The sequence below is a fragment of the Mchenga conophoros genome, linkage group LG18 (assembly GCF_057382185.1).
Source record: "Mchenga conophoros isolate Kocher_MC1m ecotype Shallow Benthic linkage group LG18, M_conophoros_male_GT1.1, whole genome shotgun sequence".
NCBI lineage: Eukaryota > Metazoa > Chordata > Actinopteri > Cichliformes > Cichlidae > Mchenga > Mchenga conophoros.
Window position 1 is genome coordinate 25,234,592 of NC_140543.1, and position 19,803 is coordinate 25,254,394.

The 19,803-nt window shown below is 41.5% G+C and overlaps 2 protein-coding genes across 3 annotated transcripts; one reads left to right on the forward strand and one right to left on the reverse strand.

The window, feature by feature from the left end:
• Positions 1-1,271: 1,271 nt before the first annotated feature.
• septin2 (septin 2) lies at positions 1,272-10,154 on the forward strand. 2 transcript variants are annotated; one of them, XM_085253792.1, is made up of 13 exons: positions 1,272-1,409; positions 2,210-2,252; positions 2,925-3,039; positions 5,160-5,246; positions 5,342-5,465; positions 5,655-5,789; positions 5,910-6,027; positions 6,288-6,389; positions 6,933-7,078; positions 7,241-7,363; positions 8,378-8,438; positions 8,834-8,928; positions 9,060-10,154. In XM_085253792.1, exons 2-12 carry the CDS (start codon positions 2,229-2,231, stop codon positions 8,918-8,920), a joined length of 1,122 nt encoding a protein of 373 aa, XP_085109918.1. In that variant the 5' UTR covers positions 1,272-1,409; positions 2,210-2,228; the 3' UTR covers positions 8,921-8,928; positions 9,060-10,154. The 2 variants fall into 2 exon arrangements, with proteins under 2 accessions (XP_085109918.1, XP_085109919.1); XM_085253793.1 differs by having other exon boundaries at positions 1,273-1,409; positions 7,241-7,324.
• Positions 10,155-13,832: 3,678 nt separating this feature from the next.
• On the reverse strand, positions 13,833-19,499 carry stk25b (serine/threonine kinase 25b). Its single transcript, XM_085253391.1, has 11 exons — positions 19,070-19,499; positions 18,135-18,365; positions 17,980-18,036; positions 17,755-17,863; positions 16,276-16,433; positions 15,964-16,149; positions 15,402-15,547; positions 15,183-15,288; positions 15,031-15,102; positions 14,269-14,405; positions 13,833-14,174 (listed from the first exon to the last, which is right to left on the reverse strand). Exons 1-11 carry the CDS (start codon positions 19,097-19,099, stop codon positions 14,135-14,137), a joined length of 1,272 nt encoding a protein of 423 aa, XP_085109517.1. The 5' UTR covers positions 19,100-19,499; the 3' UTR covers positions 13,833-14,134.
• Positions 19,500-19,803: the final 304 nt, after the last annotated feature.

Genomic DNA, 19,803 nt, shown 5'->3' on the forward strand with positions numbered 1-19,803 from the left:
TAGTTTGGCATCATTGAGGAAAACATACCAGCAATGACAAGTATTTGAAACAGGCTGACACATGGAAATGCTTCTCAGTTTACACCCCTATCTTCAAAATAACCTACATTACCCAGTCTCCTCAGTCTAGAGGGTCTGCTGTTAGGTAACATAACTGAGATAAGGAGATGGGCAGACAATAGCGGCATATTAATCCCATTATTAACATCGGTGGGAATAACTAGAAGTTATGCTGATTCCTTGAAGCTGCTCCCCATTGAGGGAGAACTAGAGTGTGAAAGAATAAATATCTGAAAACATCACAAAAATATATCTTGCTACAAAGCCTGTCTCTCACAAGATCTTCCACCTTCATGAAACCTCAGCTAATGAAATTGTAGATGTTTCACAAAATGTAAAATATTTTATAATTTATTTACGTTGGATTTATTAACTTTGGATGGTTTGGACAAGTGGAGAGGAGGAATAGTAGGTATAGCGGACAAAAGGCCTCAGTTCATGAGTGTAGTCAAGGAGGACCTGCAGACATTGGTGTGACATAAGTGAAGTCTAGAGATAGGGTGAGCTGGAGGCAGATGATCAGCTGTATGGTGACACCCAATATGTGCAGGTGGAAGAAGAAAAAGACTTCCCTATGTTGAACTTACCATAAAGGCTCAATCTGAGCTGCATCACAGACTGGACTATATTAATAATTCAGGGTAGCTCCTACTTATTATATCCCCTTTGGGAGTCTAGTCTGTTAATAACCCCCATGCTCTGTCTGATGGGCTTTTATCTTTTATAATGCATTTCTAATGGCCGATCTTGTACATGACACAGGCTCCTGCTGACTCACAGGGGCAAAGTCTTTTTTTTCTTTTTCTTTTGTCAGTTTCAGACTTCAGTGTTTTCGGGTTCAGTTAAGTTTTCGTTAGAATCTGTTTATTTTTTCCAGTTTAGTTTCTATAAGTCTGAACATGTTAAACATTCACCGTAGTTTTCATTAATACGAATGTTAGTTTAATCCTGTTATTATATCATAGAGGACATTTTTCAAGGGCAAAATTTAAAAAAAAAATAGATCAGGTATTACAGCTAAGTCTTGTATTAACCTATTCTTACTGAACATCTGCAGCAATGACTTAACTATATTGACAAACACAAAATAATGTTCCTCTCTGTTTTTATTATTCTGTTTTCTATATTTTCTAAAGTCTAGTTTTTATTTGATTTACCTTTTTGACACCTAGTTTTAGTTAGTTAGCAGTCTCAGTGGCTCGGCTGAGGGCTGAGCCTGCTGCGCTCCTCTCGCCCAGTGCATTGTGGTCTGTGTGCTAAAGGAAGCTGCTGCAGCGGAATCTGAAGAATTTGAGGTGTCCGCCAAGTCTGCTGCTCATCGCTCCCTGTACTTCCATCTACTCTGCAAGGTAACCGTGTACTTTTCAGCATTTAACCAGTTATTTATCACCGAGTGTGTCGGCGCCGTCGCTGTTAAAACGACGAAGCTAACATTAGCTTATTTGATTTCCTGCCCGGCTAGTTAATAGTAATTAAAGCTTAGCTTAACAGTGTCCCGAGCTGCTAGCTCGGGCTGCTAGCTTGTTAAACAGCGTTCAATTGACCGTCGATAACCGGGAGGTTTGTTACCACTATAGCAAAATTTTAAAATACCCGAAGCTGGTTTATTAAGTAATATCAGTCACATTTAGAAAATCGGAAAATCAGCTGACTTGTAATGCTAACTCAACTAAACTACCTCGGAAACATATTTAGTTAATTAACCGGAAAAGAAATGCTCGGTTATATGCAGAGAAAACGTCTTCTCCCTCGTACTGTCGGTGTGTTTCTCACAGTTTCAGTTCATTCAGGGGGTTTCGAATAACATACAACAGCCTACAACACAACTAGCAAAAGAGACCGATATGATGGTAATTACAGAAAGGTTGGGTTTGAAGGCTTAAGCTTCATCTCTTCCCTCAGATCATAGAGCTGTAGTGGGATGCAGCTGTAATGCAGACACCTAGAGCAGGAAAGCAGTTTTTTCTGTGGTGAGACACATCACTCTCACAAGCCACTCCGAGCAAAAAACAGACTTCCTGTCTCTCATACTCTGAAGCCTCTGAGTATGTGACTGCATGAGTCCAACCCCCATTTTAGAAGAAGGGTGAGAAAAGATTTTTTTGTGTTGGTTGGTTTATATCTGTCTGTTTTTTGTCTTCTCTTTCAGCCTAAACAAGGAGGAAAACATGTCTCAAGCTGACAAAATGAAGGTAAATCATATCAAACAAACAAACCAACCAGTTTTTCTATCTGAACCAATAGGCATGCTGTAATACTAGATTCCTGCCTGTACTTCAGTGACTGCCTACTCCATTGCAGTAGCTTTAATGGTAGTGAAAAGGAAACACAATATGCCCACTGAGTTGAAACTTCTTGTTTTTTAGGCATTGATATTACCGTCCTGTTAATGGGTACATTGTCTGCGTGCTGCTCATTATCCTCATGACTCACTCATGCAGTTTTCTTTGTACTGAAAGGGCTAAGGGCAGTGTAAAAACACACTGCTTATCAAGCTCGCTCATCTTGACCTTCTTCCTGAAAGGACAAGGAATGGAGGCTTTGTCCACCTTATAAACTGAATAAAGAAGGTGCTGCTTTGTATTACATTTGAATTTTCTGGTATACAGCCTGGCTAGCTGCAGGGATTGGTAAATGGCTTCCTTTTGATGAGCTGCGTGTAGAAAATGCTGGATGAATGGGGTGGTGCGAGATCTTTTGGAAATAGCCTCTTAAATAACCCCGTCACAGTCAAGCCTGCTCAGTGATTTAAGCTCGCTCGCATATAATTAGCTGTCGCCTCACATTTATCCTGCTCAGTTTAATCGGAAGTAATAATCATTTTACACTCCTTTCTTTTTACTTTTCCTCCCTTTTCGCTACAGCAGGGGCAGTTCTCAAACCCCGAGACCCCGGGGTATGTTGGATTCGCCAACCTGCCTAATCAGGTTCATCGAAAATCTGTAAAAAAGGGCTTTGAGTTCACCCTTATGGTTGTAGGTGAGTGCGCTAATGCTTTTCCCACCACATTTTTCATGTTGCTGTGACGTGACGCTGTTTTTTATTTAGTCTGGAAAATGATAATGTATCTCAGTGATAAGAATGTTAAAGCTAGAGTAAACACGGCCACTTTGTGGAATGCATTTTGTCTTTTTTCGCTCATGTTATTGGGTTAAATTCATGTTGGGATCTTGGATGCTCGCTTGAACAATATGCAGTTTTTGCAGTCTGAGCTCTTTTTGACTTCCGTAGATTTTTTTCGTTTGTGTGTCACGAGCACACCGGTTGTTTTTTGTTCTATAATTCGTAGGCTTGCACTTGACTGTCTTACTGTGCATGAAGTTTTTTTTCTGCGCAGACGTAGTCATCGGTAAAGCTGCTCAGCTGATGTTGGCAGCAGTGTAAACTCTTACTCTGGTTCCTGTGACTGGGTGAACCCCTGTGCTTGCTGGGAATGGGGGAGGGTCGAAGCTCCCCTCAACACTGCTCATCCTTCTTCTTTAAAATAAACCAGAGAGGAATGTAGCCTGTGTGCCTCCAGGGACCCATTCAAACAGTGGACAGCGAGGCCTGCTGGTTCTTGTAATGCAGTAATATACCCTCTGTTTAAACCCCCCCCCCCCCCCCCCCCCCCCCCCCCGTTATTAAATTAAATCAGTGTTTTCCTGGGTGAGCGGCTAGATGCTGCTCTTCTCCACGTATAGAAATAATAATGTTGCAATGAAAATGAAAAGCATTGATCTCTGTAGTCTCTTCCTTTCCCACATGCACTTGAACTTGCAGTGTGCATAATAAATATGTCAGTTTGCTCCCTTACAAGACCTCCTGGCAAATTGCCACTAAAGAAGACCTCAGTAAATCTTTTGTCACAGCCTGGCGAGAGCAGCTGTTTAAGACTCTGTGTCTGTGCTCGACTTCTGTTTTTAGCTGGATGTAACCAAGAAACTAAACAGTAGTTTCTTGTCTTTACGGTTGCTTTGAATCTTTTTTTCCAGACAGCAGGCAGAGTGTTAGACTGAAGCGATGCGGCAGATCAGATCAGATGTTTGTGTGGTGTGCAGGAGGTTTTTCTTGGCCTGATTATCAGACTGAGTTACTATTGTCTTTCACTTGAGGAACACCTACTATTGGTATTTGGATGCATGGTTTAAATTTTGTCCTGTAAAGACATTGATACTGATGTGTAGTTCATTCATAAATTATATCGACTGAAGCATTCAAATAACGTCATTCTCATTAAATACAGTTTGTTTACCCTTTGTTTATTTTATTAAAGAGCTGGACTAATATAGTTTTAGAATCACATCAGTCCTTTCCCCTGTGATAGACTGGATACCTGTCCAGGGTGTACCTTGCCTGTTCCCCATAACAGCTGGGATAGGCTCCAGTTTCCACCTGACCCTGAATTTGAAAAGTCATAAAGAAAATGGAAAAATGGAAATTTCACCACACAATTGGTGTCATGTTTCCTGTTTAACCTGCTAAATTTGGAATTCTGTAGATTTCTATTTGGCTTTTGAATGTCAGGTCTCTTTTGTGTAACCTCTCTGGTCAATTTGAGGTTCTTACCCTTAACTCATGAACAAACTCGTATCCTTCCCAGCTTCTGACAAGGTTTCAGCCACCTGACGGCTGGGGAAAGATTAATGCTGAAGTCAGATTTAGAGTTTGGTTGATGTGTATTTCTATCTTGTGTGAGATGCAGTGTGTGTTACACACTGCGTTTCCTGCGGCGCACTGAGGACGTCTTTGTTCTTTTGGTTGAAACTGAGCTCTGCATTAGAAGAGCCCTTGCACTAACCAGAGCCTGACTGTGCATTTGTAATTATTAGCATTGTGTTAATGCTAATAATTACGGGCCGTGGTGGTCAGAGGGCCCGGTGGCGCCAGTGTCCGGCAGCCTCGCCTCTGTCAGTGCGCCCCAGTGTGGCTGTGGCTACAATGTAGCTGCTACCACCAGTGTGTGAATGTGTGTGTGAATCGGTGGATGACTGGTTGTGTAAAGCGCTTTGGGGGCCATAGGGACTAGTAATGCGCTATACAAATACAGGCCATTAACCATTTAACCATTATGCAGCCCTCATTTACTTGTGACAGCTTTACCTTCCTGTTATCTAAAGGTGAATCTGGACTTGGAAAATCCACCTTGATCAACAGCCTCTTCCTCACTGACCTGTACCCTGAGAGAGTCATTCCTGGAGCAGCAGGTAAAACACACACACATTTACACGCTGAAAACACTGATGATTAATTTTTTGTGAAGCAGTTTGAGAAACCTGCATTTGATCTTTCCCTCTCGTAGAAAAAATAGAAAGGACAGTTCAGATCGAGGCATCCACTGTAGAAATCGAGGAGCGAGGAGTGAAGCTCCGCCTCACTGTGGTTGACACACCAGGATACGGAGACGCCATCAACAGCCAAGACTGGTGAGAAATCATTGTAGGGTGGAGGCTGATGAGTAGATGAGGTATTTTTGGATTTGAATTGCTATCTTATTCCTGTGATCTGTGAGTGGTGATGATAGGAGAGGATAGGAGAGAATCTATTATTAGCCAGGCTTTGTGGTTGCCTTTGCTCAGTATAATTTCTAACTTTTTCTTTTTTTGTCCATCCAGTTTCAGCACCATTATCAGCTACATTGATGACCAGTTTGAACGCTACCTCCACGACGAGAGCGGCCTAAATCGTAGACACATTGTTGACAATAGAGTTCACTGCTGCTTCTATTTCATCTCCCCACTCGGCCACGGGTGCGTACTGCTATCCCCACTTGCACAAATACTGTATAGGCCTAAGTCATTACAGTGAAGGTCCTCTGTTCACGCAGATTCTTTGTCTCTCGTTGACCCTCTGTTTCCTTTCCCTCCCAGCCTGAAACCACTTGACGTCCAGTTCATGAAGGCCATTCACAACAAGGTCAATGTGGTTCCTGTCATCGCTAAGGCCGACACACTCACCCTCAGAGAGAGGGAGAGGCTCAAGCGCAGGGTGAGGACGCCAGAGTTACCCATTGTTCGGGGACTTTTTCCATTTCCTGACTTGAAGAGTAGTTACAGTATCATGTTATCATACTCACTGCTTTATCCATCGGGTGCATCAGAATTTTGCAGGTACTACTGTATCAGCTGATCCTGAGAAATGATTCTGAGGATCGTTATCTCGTGTCTGGAATCAAAAGAAAGCAGAAGATCATCATCAGTTTAACATAACTGCTAATAACTGTTGTTTTACACTCTCGTGTTATCAAGATTCTCGATGAGATCGACGAGCATGGCATCAAAATCTACCATCTTCCCGATGCTGAGTCAGATGAAGATGAAGATTTCAAAGAGCAGACGAGGATCCTCAAGGTACTGACTTCATTATCTGTGCACGATTTCAACCTTGGAGAAAGGTTTCTTTCTGTCTTCTTCCTACGCAAATAGCGATGGGAGATTTGAACAAAACCCAGTTTCTATCTCAGTGTTTTCTGTGAGTCAACTTGTGAGATGGCACGTGTGCTTACAAACAAACGCATCAAAATAAACTCTGGGTCAAGGTTCAGTGTGTTAGCCGGTGCAGACCACAAAAGCAAAGAGGAAAGCTATCAGACAGCCCTTTCCAACAAATATTAATTTTTTGTAAAAACAGTTAGTTTATATGTCATAAATGCAGGATTTGCTGGTTTAGTTGGTTGGTTAGTTAGGGTGAGGTGGTAGACAACCCAATCCTACTCTCCTGGTCATCTTGTGAAGCTTTGATTATTCACTTTAGAAGCTTTGGTACTCGTTTGGGACAGCTCTGCTTTTGTTAAACTTCCAACTATCAATTTAGGGATTGGTTTTAAGTATCATAATTATCCATGGTGTGTGGTTGAAACATGATAAATATGAGCTACTGCTCCTCTTCTCCAGGCTAGCATCCCATTTGCAGTGGTAGGTTCCAACCAGCAGATTGAGGCCAAAGGGAAAAAGGTCAGAGGTCGTCTGTACCCTTGGGGAGTGGTGGAGGTGGAGAACCCGGAGCACAATGATTTCCTCAAACTGCGGATCATGCTGATGTGAGTGGTGAAGTTTGTGAGTTGACAAAACTGTGTAGATAACGTAGTCTCATTTTGAAACTGCTGTAACCAGACGGCCTCCGCCTGCCTTTGGAGGGAGTATGGCGGTGCCTGAGCTCTCTGCAAATCTGTTTATTGTTTGACTTTTCCTCAATCCCACAGAACCCACATGCAGGATCTCCAGGAAGTAACCCAGGACCTGCACTATGAGAACTTCCGTTCGGAGCGCCTCAAACGGGGTGGCAGGTTGTCCTCCCATGGTTACATTCTGCCTATGTCTCCTGCGTACGTACTTCCCTGTCTGCTTGCTTTTCTGCACCTCCCCCTCCTCAAACAGCAAATCTCTGAGCTGTGTGTACATTTACATCCAGTATTGTGGAAAAAACACACACACACGAGGTGAAACTTAACAAAACCCAGCTAAACCAACCAGAAAAGGAAAAATAAAGAGTTATTCCTGTTTATTGGGTATTCCGGTCATTCATTTCCTTTTTTCCAGTATCAGTTCTGTAGTACAGTAACTCTAACCCGTGATTTTTGCATGTGAACTGTAATAGGTAGAGGTAGAGGTAGTTGGAGGTGAATTTAGTGCTGTTTGCTTTAGTGGGTTGTTTTATCTTGTGTGTAGCAAATCTGTGCAGGTTAGAAACAAGATTACTGTGTGTGTAGCATTTAACATAGTGTGGGTAGCTCATTATTTAACCCCTAACGTTGACCCAAAGGACTGTTTTTAGACTTTTCTTCTAAAGGCAACACAGAATAAGGGAGTGGTTTTACTGTCTTCATATTTGCCGTGCCATCTGTCCAAAGATGGTGTTTGGTGTTGAATTGCCTTATTCCCAGTGAGTGGACTGATGGAGGTACTGTTTTATTTTTGGATTTTCTTAGTTTGGGGGAGGTCCTGCTCTTCCCCTGACCTTTGCACCCACTGCTTCTCTCTTGAATCTTCATGCTTTCACCTCTGTGTAGTTATTTGTTGTAGCTGCCAACTCTTCGCTGACAAACCTTGTCCCTGCAGACAAAACTAACCCACTGACCCGCTTTTCTACTTCCTCAGTGTGGCTTTTGTCGTGTTTGCTTAACGCTGCTTAAAATGGCAACACTCTCTCATGCAGAGAAAACACAGTTTCTCTGCTGACTAAATAATCATGCTTCAAAAATCACTACAAGAGCATTTATAACCTCTCCAGTTGTGTATTTGCTTTAATGATTATCTTTTTAATTGTGTCCTGCATAATTAAGTCATTGATTTTTGCAGCGCACAGCATTGCAGTAACTATAGTTGTGTCTGTAAAGCAGAAAGGGACCTGAGCCGGAGGAAATGGACAAGGATATGATCCTGCAGGAGAAGGAGGCTGAGGTGAGATATTTCAGACACTAGACTACAAGCGTTGTTTTCAAAGAAATGTGTTGTTTAGGTTTCCTAAAGAAAGTTTTTGGGCCAAGATAAAGATGAGGCACATTTATTGCTTGTGTTTGCGACGGGCAGCCAGTCAGAAGATTTGTTGACTGTTGCGAACAAGGAGGCAGGTTTTAAAGGGAGAGGAGATGAAACGGCATATTTCAGACAGGGGATGGAGTGAGGGTGTGCACCAAGGTCCAGTTTAAAACAAATAAGTAGACAACCTTGCAGAAACAACAAACAATATTATATGATAGACTCTATAGAAAATCCCCCCAAAATGCCTTATGTCACTTCAAAGTCGCAGCCATGAGTGTCCTGATTCACACCTTTTGATGTTCTGTGTCGTTCAGCTGAGGCGAATGCAGGAGATGATTGCCAAGATGCAGGCCCAGATGCAGAAACAAGGAGACGGAGAGGGAGAAGGCCAACATGTGTGAAACTGATGGTAAGAGGCAGACCTGTGGAGACCCGAGGGCAATTCTGCTGCAGACGCATTATCAGTTATTTTACAGCGTGCTAGATTTCTTCAGATGTCCAAATATTAATATTCTTACTTTTCTTTTTTTTCCGGATTAGATATTTGAGCCACTGCTCGAGTTTGACCAGAGAGATGGAAAAGGTGTAAAGCTGCCTGGTCATGACTCCTCTTGCTTGCCACTATTTTATTATTATTATTTTTGTAATTTCAGCTCCACATGGGATCTGGAGTCTTTTTTTTTTTTTTTTAAATGCATACAGTAAAGTATATTCAACAGTGTTACATTTATATATTCACACACGGTTCCATTTTTTTTTTTTTTTTTAATTGTACCACTTTAGAAGAAATCGTTTACTGAAATGAAGTCATATGACCAATATTTTAAAATGCTTGCATATTTTATATTGGGAGATAGTTAATTTTTTTTCCTTTTGTTTGCTGTTCAGAAAACCAAAGTATTGCTGCTTCTATGCGAAGACTTTAGTGCTGAAGCGTCTGTCGGAGCACATGCTAACACATGCTCTGTGAAGGAGTGTCATTGAGAGAGAGAGAACTGTAGTAGCAGACGTAGCTGAAAAACCTCTTTTATTCCATTGTTACATGACTGTTTCAATGTTATTCCTGTCAGGAGAAAACATTATTTAACAATTTATGAGTTCACCATACATGCTTGCCATTAAATGGAACCTGTCCTGCTCAGTATTGATGTTAACCCGCTCATGTGCATGCGATTCTCAACCCATAAAAAAAAATTATGATAAATTTTAGGGCAGCGTTTCATCCATTTGTGCTTTTCTCAGTATGTTCAACTGCCTTCGAGTGTGGTTAAGCTCCTTTTGATATGAATTAAACTGTGATCCAGAACCTTTTATAGTCTTCCCCATACGCCAGACAAATGAGGCGCGAGGCCTCTTTGGTGCTTTCACTTAACTAAATGCATTTAGTCCTTCACGTGTGTCGTCCTCGGTGTAAAGTGAAATCATGTGACAGGAGCAGTGAGCGAATTTATTGGTACAGTGAGATTTAAGAAGTTGATACTTCTACCAGTTTAAAGGCGACCTGATGAGGTCAGTGTAGCCAACGATCCCCTCACCAGCCGAGATGTGAGTTCTGACATTCCTTTGTGCTGTTTGTACCTGACAGATTTTGTTCTTGATACATATATTGTAATAAAAGTTTTAAGTATCAAACATTTTTTTTAGTCTGCTTTTTTTTTTTTTTTTTAACATTTCCCCCCTACCTTTTTTGTTTTTTTGTTTTATTTCTAAGGGAGAACAGTTCAAATAATAAGATTTAAATAACAGAAAGAAATGTGGGTGTTTGTAATCACTGCGTTTGTGTGTATACGGAAAGACAATGGACACAGTTTCAATCATTTTTGTGCAAGATTTAACGTCTGTGAGAATAACTTACCAGGTAAGTTTGCAGTGTTAGGGAAAATCAGGTGACTGCCTGATTACCGTTGGCTGAATTTAAGCTGCTCGTGTTAAAGCATTTTGCCAGATCCCATTTACAGACTATGACTAGACGAAAGCAGCCATGAGCCACAGAGCGATTGGTCATGCAATTAATTTTTCTAAATTCATAAAGAAAGGTATGCCTCAGAAGCAACACAACTCTGCTGATTACTGATTCTGGGTGTATGATACACTGGATCTTAGACAGGCAACACTTCCCATTGAAACCTAATCAGTGCCTGCTGGTGTTCAGTTAGACCATAAACTTTATAAAATTAGAGGAGCCCGAAGCTGCTCGTCATGCACATCAGGTGATGCTCTGCTACGTGTTTTATTTCAGTGAGATTAATTACCTCTGAAAGAACCACCGTGATTCTGCCCTCACAGTAACAGGGTGTCACTAATTACTGAGATACTGTGAGATATAGAGGTTAATTACCAAACCTTCAAGCTTATATTCCCATGTGCAGCAAGAGGCGTGGAAACTGGATCAAATGATAGTGTAACAACATTTTTTTTAAATAGAAGATTACTTTTAAAACATTAATGAAGCATCTGCAGCACTGGACTAATGTGAACCTACAGGGAGTGCAGAATTATTAGGCAAGTTGTATTTTTGAGGAATAATTTTATTATTGAACAACAACCATGTTCTCAATGAACCCAAACCCAAAGCTGAATGTTTGTGGAAGTAGTTTTTAGTTTGTTTTTAGTTTTAGCTATTTTAGGGGATATCTGTGTGTGCAGGTGACTATTACTGTGCATAATTATTAGGCAACTTCACAAAAAACAAATATATACCCATTTCAATTATCTATTTTTACCAGTGAAACCAATATAACATCTCCACATTCACAAATATACATTTCTGACATTCAAAAACAAAACAAAAACAAATCAGCGACCAATATAGCCACCTTTCTTTGCAAGGACACTCAAAAGCCTGCCATCCATGGATTCTGTCAGTGTTTTGATCTGTTCACCATCAACATTGCGTGCAGCAGCAACCACAGCCTCCCAGACACTGTTCAGAGAGGTGTACTGTTTTCCCTCCTTGTAAATCTCACATTTGATGATGGACCACAGGTTCTCAATGGGGTTCAGATCAGGTGAACAAGGAGGCCATGTCATTAGTTTTTCTTCTTTTATACCCTTTCTTGCCAGCCACGCTGTGGAGTACTTGGACGCGTGTGATGGAGCATTGTCCTGCATGAAAATCATGTTTTTCTTGAAGGATGCAGGCTTCTTCCTGTACCACTGCTTGAAGAAGGTGTCTTCCAGAAACTGGCAGTAGGACTGGGAGTTGAGCTTGACTCCATCCTCAACCCGAAAAGGCCCCACAAGCTCATCTTTGATGATACCAGCCCAAACCAGTACTCCACCTCCACCTTGCTGGCGTCTGAGTCGGACTGGAGCTCTCTGCCCTTTACCAATCCAGCCACGGGCCCATCCATCTGGCCCATCAAGACTCACTCTCATGTCATCAGTCCATAAAACCTTAGAAAAACCAGTCTTGAGATATTTCTTGGCCCAGTCTTGACGTTTCAGCTTGTGTGTCTTATTCAGTGGTGGTCGTCTTTCAGCCTTTCTTACCTTGGCCATGTCTCTGAGTATTGCACACCTTGTGCTTTTGGGCACTCCAGTGATGTTGCAGCTCTGAAATATGGCCAAACTGGTGGCAAGTGGCATCTTGGCAGCTGCACGCTTGACTTTTCTCAGTTCATGGGCAGTTATTTTGCGCCTTGGTTTTTCCACACGCTTCTTGCGACCCTGTTGACTATTTTGAATGAAACGCTTGATTGTTTGATGATCACGCTTCAGAAGCTTTGCAATTTTGAGACTGCTGCATCCCTCTGCAAGATATCTCACTATTTTTGACTTTTCTGAGCCTGTCAAGTCCTTCTTTTGACCCATTTTGCCAAAGGAAAGGAAGTTGCCTAATAATTATGCACACCTGATATACGGTGTTGATGTCATTAGACCACACCCCTTCTCATTACAGAGATGAACATCACCTAACATGCTTAATTGGTAGTAGGCTTTCAAGCCTATACAGCTTGGAGTAAGACAACATGCATGAAGAGGATGATGTGGACAAAATACTAATTTGCCTAATAATTCTGCACTCCCTGTATAGGCTAGGTTAAAGCTGATACTGATACTTGGCAGAAGTCTTGAGCCACCCCTCATTTCTTCATGGTTTTCTAGGAAAACTAGAAAAAGGTGCAACACATTTTTATTAACACAATAAGGCAAAAAACAGTTCTAGCAAGTCTGAAAGATGAAATGTAATATGTACCTTTATTCTTCTTTATGCTTTTTAGATAGGGTTACATGTTGGAACAAAATCGGACTTTTCCTGGTTTATAATTCCATCATTTATGACACAATCCCATTGCTGCTGGTTGAAATGCAGCCCTTGAATGGTTCATTGGTGCTGGTCGTTAAAAAAAAAAAAAGAAAACGTTCCACTGGCAATGAACAGGTGCAAGGACTGGACTGAAAAAGCAGCCAAGGTCCAAAATATGTTTTTGAAAGACGTCCTTGAGAACTACTGCTCAATAGCACTTTTGAAATTACAAAAGTCTGGCTCCTTGGGAGCAAAATATAAAGAAAAGAGGGGTGACTCAAGACTTTTGCACTGTATTTAAAATTAACCTATTATGTTTCTAGGTCCATACTTTCATCTTAGACCATTATTCCAATATCTTTGGAAATCATTGTTACAAATAATCCTCAACCATCTTGTATTTAAAACAACCTCTTCGTTTCCTTCACCCTCCCCTAAAACCAGCTTTCCTCTCAATATCGTTCTCATACACAGGCTTGTATGGCACATGGGTGGGGCTTCTGTGCTGACAGCTAAATGTATGTACCTGAAAAGACCATAATAAGGATATCGCAATGCACCATACAGAATCAAGAGTAGGAAAAAAACGTCTGAAACTGATAGCAGTCTTAAGTCTGGGCTCTTTTTAGCTCACTGATGTAATTACACTGCTCAAAACAATGAAGGTAACCTTTAATGATCCCAGTATAACACAGAATAGTACAGGAATGAAATCCCCAGAGCCACTGTTGGACTTTATGCTGGTGAAGCAGCCAAATACTCAAATACTGCCCAGAAGCTCAGCATCACGCTATCATTTTCATTTCTAAAAGCACACAAAATGAATTCACAGTGGTTTGAGGTTCCAGCCTGGCCAGGTTGATACTCCTGACATGAGTTGGTGTTATACTGCGAGGACTAAGTGTTCCTTTTTGAGCAGTAAACTTAAACTTTGGCCAAGTGTAATCTGAGCATCAAGCATGTAACAGCATATACATGAGAGAAAATAAAGGAAAGTATTATAGGTCCTCTATAAAAAAGAAACACGAGCCAGTAGTTAAATTAATGACATATGACAGCAAAGATAATGGAACATTTTTCATAGAATTTATTATAGTTGGTTTTTTTTCCACTAACATGGATACACAACGCTCTAACTGTCATGGCTTTTTTGTCTTAAATACTCTCCGCTCATAAAGAAAAACTGTAAAAATATTTAATTATAACTAATTAAAAGATCTCTTCAGGGGCTGGACTTGGAAGGGTGTACAGGTATGAGGGGATGGAGGTGGGTGGGGATTCGTCTGTGGTCCTTATCTGAGAAGCTGTGTGGATTTGGGGGGGACTGAAAAAGGGTCGAAGGGTCACGTTACATCCAGCGAGGCTTTCACCGCGAAGACGGGGTGGTGTTGCCATTTAAAGAAAACCTAAAAGAACGACATGAAGCAGCAGGTCAGAATAAGATAAGTGTGTATTTGCTGTTTAATATTAAACAGCCCGGCTGAGACGGCGGTACATCACCTGCACACTCTCTCCATCACATGTGTAACGAGACGGTCAGAGATGCCCGGACAGGACTCCTCTGCCAGGTTGAAGGCATTCTCCAGTTCCTCAATGGCTCCTACTCCGCCGCCACTTGCCCGCCGCTTCTCCTTCAACTGGTGGTAAAGGAAAAATCAAACAGGAACGATTTAGTATGCCGTGCAGTGAGAAACTTAAAAAAAGAAAAAAAAATCCTTCTGTTTAGAGTAAATATAATGAAACAGGTTATGTGGGGGCAAGCTTTTTATTAATATCATAACAAGACCCACTTCACTCTTACCTGTTAATGGTAAAAAAGAAGGCAGAGATTCACGGTGTCATGATGTTGGCCCTTTGTCTAAATCAGAGGTCAGCAACCTGTGGCTCGCGTTAGTCACAGGTTACAATTACTATATATATATATTGATTTATCCTCTCCCAATTTCATCCGCCTGTTTGTGCCCCGTTACCCACGTGTGCTTCTTTTTTTATCCAACTGTTTGCTAGCAGGAGCTAAAATGCCTCTTGATGCTGAAGGTTGCCGACGCCCAGTCTAAATGAATCTAAACGCTGCTGTCGGCTGCTTAATTGCCACAAGGGGTCGCCACACTAGGTAATGCTGCGTGTTTGATTTGGCAGTCTTACATTGGATGCCCTTCTTTTTGGACCCTAATGACCTTTCAATTGTCAAGCAAATATTCCGACTACTACATTTTATCTAAATGAATCTGAGATTGTATAAAAAGCAGCAGTATGGCCTACCTCTCTGAAGGTGGGTGTTACCAAAGCAGACAAGCACTGTGACTTTGGTTGCCTTTTCACAGAATCTCCTGACTGCAAAGAGAAAACAGAGCGTAAGAAGAAAGGAAAAAAGATTCGACCTGGTGTTTCCGTCTCTGCTCAGTCTGCCTTACCTCTGAATCTGTGTGCGTGTAGCCCTTCTGTAACTTGTTCATAGAAGTGGGCCTGACTGTGGGGAAGGTCCACATGGGACACTGATCTACATCACCATCAGCATCCCTGAAAGAAGCGGGGACAGGAAGAGGAAGAAGATTGAAAGGACGAGTAAACATACCCCTGACAGATACACCCTGATTGTTAATGCAAATAAGTGTGATGTTCTTGAGACTAACATGTCCGAGTCGTCAGAGCTGGACTCCTCCCCGTGTCCCTCTGATTTCCAGCGGCGGTAGCGGTCAATCAGCTCTGTCAGATAAGCTGTCTTCTTGGTGTAACGTGTGATAAACTTGTGTTTCAGAAGCTCTTTGGCTGTTGGTCTCTGTGCAGAGAAGAAATTCAGTTCGATTCAATTCCATTTATACAGCGTCAAATCACAACAACTGTTGCCTCAAGGTGCTTTATATTGTAGTGAATAAAAACATGAGGAGCATAAAAATGTACAACCAAGGGTAATATCACTCAGCCCATACAAGTTGGAGTGCTGTTGTCTACAAACACATGCTAAAGCAAGCTTCAGTGTCAAATTACTTGGAAAGGTTTTGGCGCCTTTCAAGAGCGCACTTTGGATCATGTTGGAATATTTGAGAAACAACCAGAACAATCTCTAATTCCTATTAAGGACCGGACATGCTAATCCAAAATACTTGGTAGGATAAAGAATTCATGTTCAGTTTCTCTCAGTGCAGCAGTTATTACCAGATGTATGATACTCATGTATGTTGGTGTTTTACTCACAAAACGGGGGTCTTTATTTAGACAAGCCTCTACAAATTCTTTAAAGGGTTTGCTGTAAGGGCCTTCCAATGTGGGTGGAGTGTTTTTGGGGATTAGGAAGAGGACTCTCATGGGGTGTAGATCAGAGTTGGGGGGTTCCCCTTTGGCCAACTCAATGGCGGTGATTCCCAGAGACCAGATATCAGCCTGAGTGGGTAAAGACATAAAGAGCTGTTTAAGGCATCAAAATTCAGTTCCCGTTGGTTAACAACAAAATGATGTCTCTTCATGCTCTCAGTGTACACACAGCTTGTTCACAAACGTTTGCCTCACCTTAAAGTCGTAGGCTGACTGCTTAATGACCTCCGGGGCCATCCAGAAAGGCGTGCCGACAAATGTGTTCCTCTTGATCTGAGTGTCTGTCAGCTGCCCCGCCACCCCAAAATCTGCCAGCTTCACATCACCCTGCTCTGACAAGAGCACATTGGCAGCTGGGAGAAAGGCAGAAAAGACAGACCGTTAAAATACAACCTAAAGTATCTGGGTCTGCTTTTTGTATCTGTTACAGCAGTCTGGTTAATATAACGTGCTAAAAATAAGATGAGGCCAGAACATCTGAGATAATGAGTAACAATGTTGTTACAGCTTATTCAGGCCAACTCTCACTTTTGAAATCCAAAATCATAATAATTAATTTTGGATTTTGGAGACTGGAGTGCTGCATTTAATTTCACAAGCAACTGTAGATAAAAGGAGCACAAGAACACAAATAATACGGAGAATAAATCCACCCCACCGAGTAATACACCAAAGTTTTAAACTCCTTATTTGTGCGATTACTTAATTACAAAGTGTTACATTTTTTTATAACAAGGAAAGAACAGAGCAGAAAAGGCTCCACACACAAAATATGTAAAAGTGTATACAATTCGCACACGCAGCATGTTGTGAGATTTCAAGCTCACAGATGGTGTTAAAAATGTACACAGCTCGTTGGCATATTTCAGTGTGTGCACTTCTTCTCTGCAGCATCTGGTTAAGGCCGGCTGTGCAGCAGCTCTCTATCACAGCGTTCAGTTGTTGACATAAAACGTTGGATCACAGCATTGAGTCTTGTACTCACAACAGCGTACACTACAAAACAGCTCTGAATTATACCCGAGTTTGTACCAGCGCAGAACTTGACAACTATGTTAGCTGTTAGCTGACACCTATGAGACTCTTTGGGTGAGTTCACACCTATAGTTTGTTTTTTCTGGTATAGTTGGTGAGTTTGTAAACTTTGAGTTCTTCCCTATGATTTGGTATCTTTTCACAAAGAGAAAAAAAAAAAAAAACACGTCAGGATGTTCAGTCCGCTCACTGGACAGATGTGTAAATATAGAAAGAAGGTGCTGTGTCCTGGACTATTAGAGAATATACAGAATTTACTTTCATTTCACGGATAGCTGCTAGCCCATACAGACCTTTGCACATCTCTAGTACCTTGCTGTATCTCTGAAAACAAAGCATACGTGCCTACAGGAAGTTTTTTTTTTTTTTTTTTTTAAATCTCAAACTTGTAACCTGGTAGTTTGTTTGGGTCAACTACCAGGAACATATTCACATCATAAATAAACTATTCTGGAGTTCATTTAGAACTGCACCAAGACAACCTCTTCCAAAGGGTCTCTGTGTGGCTGTTTTGGTCTGTGCCCAAGTGTGATAACTGGGTTCACATCTGCACAAACAAACAGCACCAAGGAGGAAAATGAACCAGAGTTTGATTTAAAAGGACCGAACACCGTAAAGATCGAAGTGAGTGCTCATTACCTTTGATATCTCTGTGAATCTTCCTTTCAGAGTGCAGATACTCCAGCCCCTTTAGTATTTCCCTCAGTATAGTAGCAATGTAAGTTTCTTCAAGAGGTCCTGGACGGAGCTAGGATGGTGACAGTGTGACAAAAAGATGAGTTTTCCCTCTCGAGTATGAAAAGTGCACTATTGGAGGAGTTGTCTAAAACTTTGTAAGCTGCATAAAAATAGAAATCTACTTACTAGATCCAGAGCAGATCCTCCACCTAAATACTCCATGATAATCCACAGCTTTGTTCCCTGTGGGAGGAGGAAACAATTGAAGGAACAAACCACTGTATGTGTTTGTATATTTAAGCATCTGGGCAAGTATCACTTCAGTATTTACATTATCTCACCTTCAGATATGAGCCATAATACTTTGTAACATAAGGACTGTCGCACTGGCTCAGCACCGTGATCTCCTGCTGAATGTCTTCTATCTCGTCCTCTGCCTCCTCCAGGTCTATAATTTTAATGGCCACCACCTCCTTTGTGCGGTTGTTGATGCCTTTGTAGACCTCTCCAAACGAACCCTTGCCGATCCGCTCCTGCTTGGTGAAGTACTCCTCAGGGTCCAACCGAGTATTCTGGCCCAGTGAGAGCAAAAGAGGGATTTAAGTACAGAGTATATACCACAGTGACAACCCCCTGTAGTTTAATGTGTGTGCTTATGAGTGGGCGAGTCTCAACACAGAAGCCATGTTCACAGTTGTCCCTTATCTCCATATTATAGTGTTTGCATGCGCTGCCCAAATATAAAATATGATTTAGAATTAACCTTCTTATCTATGTCAGTGCCCATCTATTCAGTCACATCCCTATACAATTAACTAGACTCTAGATCGAGCTTTGTGCCAGGATGTAATTTAAGAAGTGTGACTCCTGAAAGTTCAGTGGTTTTGTCTCTCCATAACAGCAGGAAATGAGCAATGATTTGCGAACAAAAACGCCTTCAAAGAAGTCACTAAGTGCAAAAAATATTATCTTAATAAAGACTTAACTCTAAACGCCCAACTCTGAAAAAATAAAATGTCATTACACACTCATACAAGATCAGAGATTATTATTACATATTTGTCATTTGTTGATGGCAGTCAATTGTACACCTGACTGTGACACCGACAAGAACATTATATATACATAAATTCACATCTGTGCATATTAACACTTGCTTTTATGGCCTAGCCCACCACCCGGGTTATTCATGGAAAGCCTGAAAAGCCATGGGGGTTCGGCTGGTCTTGGTTAAGAAGCAGGGAGGTGACAGTTGAAGAAAAGATCATTTCTTTACCTGGTTCTGCATGTCTCGAAGGTGTGCCATCCCCTCGGCTGGTTGGACGGGACAGGGACGGCCACAGTCCTGTCTTTCAAAAGTCAATAAATTGTCCTTTCGGGTTTTTTCTCCCCTCGTATCTGTCTAGGAAGCTAGCTAGGCTGGCTAGCCAACTAGATAAACAGCCAGTCTGCAGGCTTTAACGGGGCTGTCACTCCGCGCACTGTTTTCGGCCTCCGGGTAAAACGGAGGACTGAGCAGCCGAGCTACTGACCGAGAGACTCCATGAGTGTCGGTGGTCCGAAATAGAGGAGAAAAATAGCTCTTTCCGTGAATTAATAATTAATTCATTTCAAGGAGCGCTTAGCCCGTTGTTCAATTGAAGCTTGAGGAGGACAAAATAATGGCCCAGCTCGAGAACGCATGCGCGTTTTTTTCTTAAATTCGTTGGAATTGTGGGAGTTGTATTTCTCCATGCTTCAGAGACACGCTTCTTCAAACCTTTCAAGTTTTTTTTCTTAACACGGTACACGGCAAAAATTAAAATAAGATAAAACTACATTCACAATTTTAATTTAAAAAACTACAACACGTGATCTCTTGGAAAATGGTTTTTACCTACGTTCAGATCTAACCAAAGTCCCATATATATATCTCACATAATACCATACAAGCTGCCAGACAGCATTAGAACACCACTGAGGATTCATTACATACAAAAATAGAAAATGAACAAGTTCAATTCAATTTAA

Coding starts and splice junctions, on each gene's coding strand:
- septin2 (XM_085253792.1), top strand. CDS start 2,229: ATGTCTCAAGCTGACAAAATGAAG. Junction 6,028..6,287: donor GGGAGAGGCTCAAGCGCAGG/GTGAGGACGCCA, acceptor CGTGTTATCAAG/ATTCTCGATGAGATCGACGA. Junction 8,439..8,833: donor TGCAGGAGAAGGAGGCTGAG/GTGAGATATTTC, acceptor TGTGTCGTTCAG/CTGAGGCGAATGCAGGAGAT.
- stk25b (XM_085253391.1), bottom strand. CDS start 19,099: ATGGCACACCTTCGAGACATGCAGAACCAG. Junction 15,548..15,963: donor TAAATAAAGACCCCCGTTTT/GTGAGTAAAACA, acceptor TTCTCTGCACAG/AGACCAACAGCCAAAGAGCT. Junction 14,175..14,268: donor GTGATGGAGAGAGTGTGCAG/GTGATGTACCGC, acceptor TCGTTCTTTTAG/GTTTTCTTTAAATGGCAACA.